At 30.7% G+C, this 13169-nt stretch overlaps 1 protein-coding gene across 1 annotated transcript; it reads left to right on the top strand.

The window, feature by feature from the left end:
• Positions 1–5729: 5729 nt before the first annotated feature.
• LOC133188057 (uncharacterized) lies at positions 5730–12448 on the top strand. Its single transcript, XM_061323445.1, has 3 exons — positions 5730–5787; positions 7617–7820; positions 12118–12448. Exons 1-3 carry the CDS (start codon positions 5730–5732, stop codon positions 12444–12446), a joined length of 591 nt encoding a protein of 196 aa, XP_061179429.1. The 3' UTR covers positions 12447–12448.
• The last annotated feature ends 721 nt before the right edge of the window (positions 12449–13169 follow it).

Here is a 13169-nt window from a genome sequence, read left to right as displayed (position 1 = left end):
TTGTTAATCTAATCCCAGCGTTTCTTACTGAAGAAACAAAATCTTAATTTGTTTGTGTTTTTTTAAATGCAAACACGAAGAACACAAACCATGGAAGATAATAGAAATTTAATAACACACAAAGACGCAAGTGCTGTCATGGACGTCAGTCTTACAAGAGACCAAATATACATGATGTCTCCTTTGATTCACTTTTACCTTGCGTCAATAAAAAGTTAGGTCTATATTAAATCCGCACCAAACTTTACTGTTTCTAATCACTTCTCCGTGTCATCTGATCCCACCTCTGTTTTCAGTCATTTGTGTTCATTCTGCTTATAATTTTTTACCTTGAGAATGATCAGTGTTTATTATTTTCACATTTCATTGTCCATTTGAAAAGGCTAGAGAACGTTCATATTGGATTCTTTAACATCAGAATATTTAACTGTAAAAAGATTCATTCTTGAATTCCACCATATTTTAGCTAAAGTCCACGCCTTGTATTTCTTACAAATATTCCACTATTGTTTTCAAACTGTTTAATTAAATAAAATTCTCTACACTGCCTACATATCGACTATCTGATAAGTACACGTGTTCTTCTCCTTACAACTACTATATAGTCCAGCTGGACACGTAATTACTCATGATGTGAATAAAGGTAATGAGAACCTTAAAACACTCCTTTTAACAGGTCTGGAACCCCGATGTTCAATTTCATGAGTATTATGAATTTTGGGCCAAGATTATGCGAGACGATGGATTAAAATGAGGGATAAGATGTCAGAACGATGAAAAAGTATTAGATGGATCTAGAAATCTCGTCCCAAGGACTGACGATATGTTCATCAGTAATAAATAATTTACCACAGCAATTCGTGATTGAAATTTTGCTACTTAAAGAAGTTTTTTCTCACAAAAAATTGAGGTACATTACCAAGCATATGTGCAAATTTTAGAGGATGGTATTTACTATATAATCCTACTGGAAATCACTTGAATTGCTGATATAATAATTTTTTGTTTATACACAAGTATTGTTTTAGACATTATAAAAACAGTTTAGAAATCAGAAGACGATAATTATCAATATTTCTTGTTTATTAAGAAAAATACAAAAACGGTTATTTGAGGAATGTATCGTCATTCAGTAGTAAAATGCATACCATCTTTATCGATGACATTTTATCAAATAATAAAATTCATTTTTTCTTCATATGTTGATTTGATATTATGTATCCCAAAGAAGACGAAATAAGACATCACAGAGTCTGGTACACCTGCTTCATACTTGGGTGTTTTAATTGAGAAGGACTTACAACTGTAGATGGCAAAATAACACTTCACTTTGTCATAAATTAAAAGTGACGACTTCGACTTTTCTATCGTCAACTTTCCTCATTTATGCAGCAATTTACCATTATCAATTGCATATGGTTTTTATGACTTTCAGTTGATTCGATACGCATGGGTATGTTCTGTGAACAACCGATTTTTAAGCCCCTTTCTTTGCTCCTCGCGAAAATATTAACAGAAGAAAGCGTCATCAGTACTGCGAAACTACATATCTCAGAAATGATTCTTACCAAATTTGGATACTAATAAACTCATCAGAACTTTTTAGAATATTTGAAATCACAACATTTTGCTAAAATCAATGGTTATCAAAATAAGCTATTCTTTATGATAAAAACACCAAGCATTTTGCCATCACAGAAAACTGCTTCTTCAATAAAAATGAAACTCGGAAATTTTTATCTTGTGATTGTTCCTCTACAAAAGTATGTTGTTAAAAGTCATTCTGATTCTACGCACAAGCGCTCTGAAGTTTATATCATTTAGATGCTTCAGTTTCTGACTGACAATACCTATGTAGTCTTTGGAGACGAGGTCTTTCAACAATCTGTTTGAATCCCATGGGTATTTTTTGTACCCTTTTACTAGCAGACCTGTTTTTGCATTCTTAGGAAGTAAGATTTATTCAAAAAGCTTCACATAAAAAGAAGTCTCTAGCTGTAGCCTTCATGCAATTCGACATTTAGATATATCGATGACATTTTTCTCATAATGATATTCAGTTTTCTTCACATGTTGATTTGATATAATGTATCCCAAAGAAGACGAAGTAAGACATCACAGTCTGGTACACCTGCTTCATACTTGGGTGTTTTACTTGAGAAGGACATAGATGGCAAAACTACAAGTGAATTTCTCATAAATTAAACGTGACGACTTCGACTTTTCTATCGGAAACTTCCCTTATTACTCAGTAATGTATCAATGTACCATTATCACTTCCATATGATTTTTATGCCTATCAGTTGATTCGATACGCATAAACATGTTATGCGTACAACTGATTTTTAAACCGAGGCCGGCTAATTACAAATAAGTTGATGTTACAAGGGCATCAAAAATCTCATTTTAGTAAAAATTTCTCATATTTTCTTTGCGATACATTAACATTGTTTTCAAATACAATCAGTCCTTAGGTCAAATGTTGACTGACGTTTTTTTAATATAATTGTTAGGCATTTTTTTTCAAACAAAACTGCTTATTTATCCCTTTACCCAATCAAGAAAAAGGGCCCAAGACCGGTCGGCAAGGGATGCTTAATCCTACATGGTACTTGACCCTCCTCTGAAGTTTTCATGGTCGGTGATTGCTCTCTACTCAATTTGTATTTTTTTTCACGTTTGAGCACGTTAACTGTTCGTTATCTTCATATTACATTCAAACGCATACATCTATAACAAAAAGATAATTTCAAAGAAGTTCTGTATTTGTTACGTCTTTTAGAGTCTGTCTACGATTTACTTTTACACTCTGAAGGAGCACTCTATGGTCTTTCATAATTATTTCAAAAATATCTCCCACTTCAGGGCAATTTTTCTATATTTCCTAGTTTGTTCCTTTTTTTCGAAATGTTCTTAAACAGTTCCACAGCTGTCATTTCTTAAATTTTGCAAACACTCCATACAAGAACAAGACAAAGACAACAGAATTAAAATTTGTTTTTGTAGACATTTTGAGAATATAAATCTTTCCCTCCTAGATCACTCTTGAGTCAGTAGGACAGACTACCCCTGTTAAACGGTTTATGCATACTGGATATGCAGTGCTGAAAACAAACTAAGATAATTATGCCTATGTAAATATTTTTATTAAGAAATGAAATATTCTATGGCACTGTCTTAATGAAAGAAAGTCTGAACATCTACAGGTTTACTGACTTGAATTGTGAAATATGCTTTCAACATGTTCAACTGGAATGGAAACCAATGTCACAATCATTAATACAATCATTAATACTTGTACAGGGCGCAACTAATCCTAAATAGAAAATCCTGATTGAAAGTAAAAAGATACTTTTAAAGGGGGCATAGACACGGACTTTAAGTTCATATTCTTCCTTCAAAATTTTCGATTGATTTTTAATACTTATATTTTGCAAGAGCTTTTCAAACCGATATATCTTCAAATTGTGCGTCGATACTGCCTTCATTTGAAAATTAAAAAAACTAGAGTTTTATCTTTTTCTCCAAAAAGCCAACACACTTAACGTACAGGACTATATAATGAACTTGCATGACGACATACTTATGTTCATGTCAATATAATAACTCGTATGGCGTTATAAAGAAGTCAACATACAAATTTTTCATTTTGCATGTACATGTATGATGTCTTTGAATTAAGTGGTGATAGTTATAAAACGTACAGGACTATGTAATGAACTTGCATGACGACATACTTATGTTCATATCAATATAATTAACTCGTATGGCGTTATAAATAAGTCAACATACAAATTTTTCATTTTGCATGTATGATGTCTTGAATTAAGTGGTGATAGTTAAAATACCCATATTAAGGTATTCAATGTATAATGAAGGGATTTTGAAGAATTTTGAAGCATTTTAAACTAATTAAAATTGCATTGCTAGATAACGATGAAAGTGAAATGAACCAAATTCACATGACTGATAACATATAAGAAGCTGGGCATTCTGCACTTTTAAAGTTTTTGAAGAGTTATCTGCCCTTGATGCAAAGAAGAAAATTTAAATTTTGTCAAAATATCTGTGGTAAATGATTAATTTTATTTCATATCTTAATAATCAGAGAGTGTATGCATATTTTCACCAAGAGCTTTTTATGAAATTCGAAATACTTTTTGCAATATTCTAATAACTCATGCATTGCCCATAGACTTCAATGTAAAATTCAAGGTGCAATTAATTTGACAATAATAAAAAAATTTTTAAATTTCTTTGGTGGAGTATTTTTATTTCACAACACCATCAAAATGATACCATAATTACAAATATAGGACCATTCATTTATTAGATACAAAATATGGTCGTTATACATTGAATACCTTAAGATAATATTTTCTAAAAAAAAAAAAAAAAAAAAAAAAGATTGGCAACTTGAATTATACATAATTATCTTGCAATATTGTTGACATTCTTTTATGGCATACTGACTTTATTTATTTTGCATTATAGGGCAGAATTATGTCACCATATGTTCCTATGCATATAATCTTCATTCCAAATATTGTTTGTATCATTCGTCTACTACTTCTTGTTATTCAAGTATATATTATATTATGTGTTGGTCAAAACCTCAGTAGAACCAAAGTTACTTTTTAATTCGAAAATCCACGTGAAATAAAGCTTAGCGTATTTCATTGTATCTTATCTCTTTTTGATCTTTTGAATGGAATATACGTCCTCAGATTTTTAAATGTTTAAAAATACAAATACGGGGGTTCTTGCCAGAAAATTGAAGAAACTGTTGGACAAGCTTAGATGATCAATTTTCTACATTTTAACAATCTGTGCCTACTTTCATAGCAAAATTATTCTTTGCTTAGAGTTGTTAAGTCATATTTTAAAGCGGTAAATAGTTTAAGACAGTCAAATTATTTTCTTACTGATTTGAGCAAATACGGAATTAAACATTCTTCCTTATCATTGATTTGTATAATTCATTATATAATTCAAAAATATTTCTTCCTTACTTCATGAAAATAAATTCATTATATCATTAAGCTAAAATGTTTAGAGGAAGAAAATTGGACGAATCTTATTGGAAAAGGACGAGCAATTATGCAGTATTATTAGTAATCTGATAAACACAGTTAAAATTGCATTCTTTTAAGAGTTTTAAGTAGACAACTTGTGTACGTTTAGAATGACCTATTCCTAACTGTTTATTATGAACTTCTTCCTCTCACTTGTGAGAAGTACCTGCCATTACATTGAACTGCTTTATAGGTAGAATAATATGACCGGAAAAAAGAAGAATTTAAACAAAACGTGCATGTTTTTAAGAAATCACAAGGTTAAAAATGAACTTGGTTGGTCACGTGATCAAATATTGTCATGTTTGAAAAATTATCCACCTGGCATTACTTCTAGTAAACGTTAAAGATTGTAATATATTCAGCTGCACACCTTGAAAACTTCTTTAAAAATATCATTTATGTGTTTTTGATACAATGTTTGAATTTGAATAATGTAATCGAACATTTTTATACTTATTTGTCAAAGATCTTTGTTATGATAATTAATATGATTTTTTTTAAAAAATGCTGATAGGATAATAAGGAATGATTAAATAAATTCACGTTGTAATATTTGTCAACAACGAAACTGTGTTAACGTTATTAAGTATATATTTAGAATATTTTCTAAATATACATCGAATACTGATTCATTTTACTTCCTTTCCCGTAATGGCTCCGGTGTACTTGACATGGTTTTTGCTGCTATATGAAAGAATTGTCTGTTATGGTTTGTATGTTTCATTTTATTTCATTTTAACCTCCATTTTCAATTTAATTGCACTTTATGTATGAAATGGGTTCATGGAAAGTAATATAATTTTTTTAAGTATACAACTTTAAGTATACAAAATGCAGGTTATCTTAGATGTTGTCGGAAGATATTAGATCTGAAGTAGTGCTTCTGTCTGTAATTGATGCCAACAATCATTGTATATATATATATATATATATATATATATATATATATATATATAGAAAGCACAAAGAAATTCACTTTTATAAGGATACCCACTTCCGCCCCAGCCCGGGGTTGAACTCTCGACCTACGGAATCTGTCTCCTAGCAGTACAGGAACAGCGCGCTAGACCGCTCGGCTATCTAGGCAAGTCAAAAAACTTACTTTCGATGCCCATGGAATTCTCGCGGCGCTGCTCTACACTACACGGTCATTTAGAATGGAAGTGAGATACAGTTATTTGGACATTAGTTTTATTAGATTAGAGGATCGTTACCAATACACGTTGTTATGAAATTAAATTTTTATTTATAAAGCACATTTTACAACAACTCTTAAACTACCGGCAGTTATGTTAGTTTAAGAGTTGTTGTAAAATGTGCTTTATATATATATATATATATATATATATATATATATATATATATATATATATATATATATATATATATATATATATATATATGCAGGTTTGAAACTATTTTCACTAATTTTGAGCATTGATAAATAATGGATTTGTATGGTAAACTCTCTCTCTCTCTCTCTCTCTTAAATAAAAGTACTTTCACTTATACTTGTCAACTGATATTAATTCATATTTTTTAAAAAGCTATTTTGCTACAGTGTAATTGCAAGAATATTTTTGACATCATAGACAACTGTTTCATCAATTGTACATTTGTAATGTTTATATAACTCGTTAATATTCATATCTTGTGATTGGTCAACTACAAAATGACTTTGTTAAAAATCCTTCTGATTCTACATATTACAAATACTCTGATGTTGATATGAAAAAGATGCTGGGGTTCCTCATTGAGATTATCTATGTAATCTTCGGAGATCAGGTCTTAAGCTTGCTGGATTAATGCAATTGATCACTGTACGTTATCTTTACATTTTACATACATTGATTACTGAATAACCATCCTTACATCAAATCATTAGCTTTTAAGGGTAAAAATTTAATTATTTGACTAAATTTTCAATGAATATTAAAAATAATTTATTTATCAATATTTTAGGAGTGAGAAACGTTTGATATTTATTTCTTTTGGTTTTTTAACTTAAGGATATGGTATTAAAAAGGCACTGTACCAGTTGTTTTTTTTGTTTGTTTGGTTTTTTGACTCATACTAAATAAGTACTTAAGCTTTTAACCAAATGATATTTTATTGTAGAAAGATATATATGTATTTTATAATGATATTTGAGTTTGAATATAAATAAGACATAACTATTTGTTGTCACTGAGGTACATGTATATTAATTACAAACTATTAACGTGTTTGATTTGCATTTGCAATATTTGCACATTTTCCTTGCCATCAAAAATGATAATTGTACAATGCTCAGATAATTGGAAACTTAAAATAATACCAATAATTTATAGAGGGAGAATTGCTTACTCGCTATCTTAATTTTCTCTCAACTCTGACATTTCTATAAAATGAAACTGAAGTAAGAAAATATCTTTCGCAAAGGACTTAGTGTATTTACTACATTAAAAGTGAAGGAGATAAGAAAATTTATTTACCCACAAAAAAACCCCAACATTTTTTCCCGAAGGCAACACCTACATCTTTTAAAATTATTTTTAGAAAACTTATGCAGAAAACCAGGTATATATGCAAGCCAAAGTTCAGACAGAGGAGGTTTTCCTGCAACAAATGCTGTTGATGGTTTCTACAATCAGAAGTATGTTTTCTGTGCACACACAGCGCCTCACCAGTCAAAAGCTTGGTTTCAAGTGGATCTAGGGAATCCCTATAGACTCAACTCTGTAAACATATTTTACAGGAATGGTATAAAAATATATAATATTACGAGCGTCAATACTGATCCAGATGAATTAAATTGCAAGATTTACATACTTGCAAAAATATGGAATACGTTTTAAATTTAACGTTGACTTCCTCGTGACGATGAGCATAACAATAGCATTTTTTTTCTTTTGAAAAATCAAGGTTGTATGCATGAATAGTTATCAAAAACCAAAGGATTAATTTATGCGATCAAAATTAATTTATCAAAAAATTAATGGCTATACAATGAATGAAATATGGAGATAACAAATAGTATTATGGCTAAAAAGTCCCTTGAACCAATACAAATCGGGAACAGAGCAAACACGGACCTCTAAAACCATCAGAGGTGGGATCAGGTACCATGGAGGAGTAGGCATCCCCTGTCGACCGGTCACACCCGTCGTGTGCTCATTGACATGATCAGGCAAAATTCAAAGACAATTCAGTGTTTAAATAAAGGCCAAATAAGCAGTATGAAAAAACACCAGTCAGTATTCGACTTAATGATAGATTGGATTTGCTGATAAGGTCATGGTAACGACAATAGAACATGCACAATGTTGACTTAAAACGAGATTGTTGATATCCTTGTTCCATCAACTTGTTTGGTAATAGTTTGCCTCCTTTTAGAAATAGAGAATGCTATAAATATTGAATCAACTGGGAGATATAAACTCCATATGCAGGTGATAAGGATATATTGCTACATAAATAAAGGAAGTTACCGATAGAAAAGGAAGTCATCTCGTTCATCATTGGTTTGTTGTCAGGTTACATGTACCTCGAACGTCTTTCTCTGGTAAATTATTCATATATAAATAGATGTGTCAGACTCTGTGGTATCTTTTATGTCAAGTTCAGTGGGATATATCGAGTTGACATATGAATGAAAGTAACTAATGTTTATTGATATATGTAAATGTCGCGTTGAATGCCACTGGAAGTTTTTTTTTCGTATCATGTATACGTTTTTAAATAAATTCTTCTACATATGAAAATAAAAATAGGTCTGCTAATAAAGGGGCGCAATTAGTACCTATTCCGATTGAATCTTGGAAGACTTGATCTCCGAATACTACACAAATATTGTCAATCATAAACTCAAGCATCTTTCAATATCAATTTCGTACTACTGTGTGTGCAATCAGAATGTTTTTTAGCAAAATAATTTTGCAAATGACCAATGACAAGGTAGGTAAATTTACGAGTTCCATTTTATTGAGAAAGCAGCTGTCTATGATGTCAAAAAGCCTGGAATTTAATTTATCGTTGGGAATGGTTTTATAAAGTGTAGAAAAGTCGTACGTTTTAATGTTTTTGATTTTCGTAAAAGTTTTTGATTTTTGTAAAAGTTTTTGATTTCAAATTTTCTTAAAGTTCCTTGGAGTTTTTAAGTATCCATTTAAAAAAGGTGAAACTAATGAATAGTGATCAATCTCATAAAAAACTACAAACAATACAAATCTGTGAACAGGGCATAAACACGGATCCCCTGATATTCCAGAGTTGGGATTCTGATTAACACTACTTCTCGAATATATTGTTGTACAGTACTTCTGAAGTTTCTCCTTCACTGCTGTTGATATTTTAGGGAGGAGTAAAGAAAGAGGCTTATCATATGTCTCTTGTAATTTAGGAATCCAGTACAAATATGGTAATTCAAATTTGATTCAATTTGATTGTTGGGAATATTAATAATATTTAAAACAGACATACGATATTGAAGAGCTTTGGGTATCAGCACTTGCAGAATTAAATTCCAGTTCCTCTAAAATAAATAAATAAATAAATAAATAAATAAATAAACAAATAAATAAATAAATTTAAAAAAAAAAATTATGAGCCATACAAACTAAGACAATATTGTTACCTGCTTTGTCAGCTGGAACCATTCCACATTGATCATGCAATCTATCCTATTCTTTTTTATACATTTATTTAAACATACACTTCTTTATTGTATTTCTTAGTTTTTGTAACAATTGTTTTGTTATTCATTAGCAAAAATAAAAAACCCTCTGGTATAATGAGTTAATATTATTTATTTCCTTTGTAGATTATGTAATTCATTCTTTCCCTTCATATGCAGAAAATGGAAAAATAATTTAATTACAGTCCATTTAAAGAAATAAATTAGAAACAGCTAATTATTCTATAGTTTCTCCTTAAAATAATGTCAGAATCTATTTTCATCGACATCTTTTTGTCTTTTAATTTTATATGTCAAAACTTTAGCAAAAGCTTTCAATGATGTGTGAGAAATGTAGAAAGATTGATTCACAAAGAATTTTTGGAGGGTTCGGATACAGAGAAGATGCTTGATTTTTTTTCTCTTCTTTTTCTTTTTGCACATTTACTGTCAGTATAAAAGATTTCCCTAAAAAATTGGAACCGATTTTTCATATTTAATTGTTAGAAATATCGAGGTAATTTTTCATAAAACAAACCAGTTTTAGTTACATGTTTTAGCTGACTTTGAAATATACTTTTAAACAATTGTAATAACTTTAAACAACATGAAAGACTTTAATTATACTAATTACCATATAACTCAAATTATGTCAATTTAATCAATTTACTCAACATGTCATAAGTCGTTCTATCTAAGCCATTTATCACCTATGCTCAGAATTGTTCTAACTGTCATTGTTATACTTTATTATTTATATGTTACATGCAACATTGTTAATCAGTCAAGTCCAAGGCTTTGAACTGTTCGGATGTAATTTTTGGATTTCCAGAATTCGCCCTACCGACCTAAGTTCATAATAAAGTGCCATTCCATCGTTAGCATTTCTTTGTTTCATCGTTGCTGGGAAGTTTTTGACTTATTTTTTTTGACTAATTTGGTGGTGATATCCTAAGGGTATAACACCCAGGACTGCTTCATATATTTTGTAGCAGTTTGATCCTGAGTTCCAGCAACTAAGCGAGTTTTCCCAAGTTTTTTTTCTCACGATAGATTTTATTATCAGAATTGATCGATAGTTCTTGAATATCCTTATTCAAAACAATATTTTGATTTTGAAGTTTTAAGATTTCGATTCACACTCTGCTTTAATTTGTTAATTCAACCGTCATATTCTTCTTCTCTTTAGTTGACATGCATAGTTGAAATGTAAGATTTTTCAGCTCAGTTCGTAAAGTGCACGATGTATCACATAATGTACGAAACTGAGTGTCTCAAAAAGAACTGAAAGGCAATTGCCGCAGTATTTGTTTATTTTCGAGATACTTGCAAAATCGTTTCATGTCTCGCACTTTTTTCCTGCTAGCAACCGGTCCGTTGTCGTCACTTTTTGGCTTTGTTTCTTTAATCTGTGTGAAGCACATCCTGGAATTATGTCCAATTCTATGACATCGGTAGCACTTCTAGTTCAAGGCGTTAGGATGCACATTTCCGCAGCTTCCTTACACTGGAGGCTGACATGAAGGGAAGTTGAACTTCTTCGGTCTCCACTCCACAACATTCCATTGCTGGTCCTAATGCGTCTGCTACATCTGTAAAAAGCACTGTCAAAGTCTGAGAAAACTCCCTATTTCGCTTTTGTAGAGGTTCAGGATCTGACTACTACAAAGTATATGTAGCAGTCTCGGGTGTCGCTACCTTTAGGTTTCTCCAACCAAATATTGGGATATGAATTTGTCCTTCTCATACAGGTACACGTCGCTAAAATGTCACCAGACACTCAATAACTGTTTGCTAATTGATTTCTTTATACTTTTGTTATTCCTTTTATTTTGCTCCATCTTTGTTCAGTATGTATGTTTTGTTGTTAAAAATTACAGTCAGTTGGAATCAGATCTTCGGTATTGATACATCCCAAACTCGTGTTAAAGTATATTCCTTGCTAATTCCATATAAAAGTACAAGAATTGTAACTCGTGTTTGTGTCTTGAGGTTTTAAAGAATCTGGGTTCAACAATAAGAGGAAAACTCACGGTTGGTCCAGAATTAGAATTTGACGCAAAAATTCACCCCGTAATAGAAATAATGGCATTTAGGGAAGAATTTTCAACTGATTTGCACTCGATTGCGTCAAAGATTTTCCAATCTTGTTAATATGGCATGGGTTTATGTTAACCTAAAATATTGATAAGAAAATATTGCTCAAAAAAAAAAAAAAATAAATAAAAATAAAAATAAAAAAAAAAATTAAAAAAAAATAAAATAAAATAAAAAACTAAATATTCAAGTATATATTTGCTAAAGAAGTGTGTTGAAGGTTTGAATTAACACACAACACCTGATAGAGGAATTAACGTTTTTTTTTTTATTTTTTACAAAACCCAGACATTACTTGGAGACCTTACCGGTTTCGTCAATTCTACTTGGATGTATCAAACACATCTGCAGCTCTCTCCACCACATTAACTCCACAGAGGGTGCGATGCTACAAGGACAACACAACAGATGAAGCCATACCCCCCGCCCTGATTGATATTCCTTGTACACAAACAGCACAATACGTCATCATAGAAACAACATATAATGCGCCCGAAAATCCTAATAGCGGAGATGGACCTATGCTAGAGATATGTGAAATAGACATTTATGGTACATGTAACAACATACATGGCTTGAAGAAAATATTGCATTTCTCTCTGGACCTTTTTTTCTGAAATTCTGCATAATATTTTTAGTTCTTATATTAAATGTGGATTCTACAATGCAAATTATATTATATTCATTTAAAAACTCACAATTAAATTCCATAAAAAACATTCAATGAGGAACTACATTTTGGGGAGAAGGGGTTTTGTTTAGAAGAAAATGATCAATTTTACAGTACTGTTAAGGACAGATGATACAAACAATTTTTTTCTTTGGAGGAGACTTGATATCATGTCCCAGTTTTAGAAAATAAATATACCAAGCAAGGTGAACTTTATGAGGAAAAGCAAAATGATAAAAATCACAAAGGCCGATTTTTACCATTTTGCTTTTCATCATAAAATTCACATGGCTTGTTATATTTTTAAAAAGTTTATATTACACTTTTAGCACCAAGTTAACATATTCTGAAGTTTATTTTCATTTGTAAACCTTTACTGAGTGTGATTTGTCCATATTTGTAATTTTATTGAAGTATCAACTAATATTTTCCAAGTTTCATTTCTTTTATGCAAGAAAATACATCAGGTTGTTGAGTAAGTGTAATATCAGTTCACTCTGTGCTCCTTTAGAAACATTTTTGAAGAAGAAAAGAGGGTAAATGAACGAGGATTAAACAATTTCACCATGATTACTCTAGTTGTGTACTCTTTGGGGGAAATATGGAAGGTATTTATTCTCCAAGTCTAAGGAGAAAAACATCAAAAAATTATCCACTTTTCTAAAACTGT

This window comes from Saccostrea echinata, unplaced genomic scaffold (genome assembly GCF_033153115.1).
Source record: "Saccostrea echinata isolate AGI-Se365-2 ecotype Australia unplaced genomic scaffold, CSIRO_AGI_Sech_v1 ptg000015l, whole genome shotgun sequence".
NCBI classification, from domain to species: domain Eukaryota; kingdom Metazoa; phylum Mollusca; class Bivalvia; order Ostreida; family Ostreidae; genus Saccostrea; species Saccostrea echinata.
This window is presented reverse-complemented; position numbering and strand designations above follow the sequence as displayed.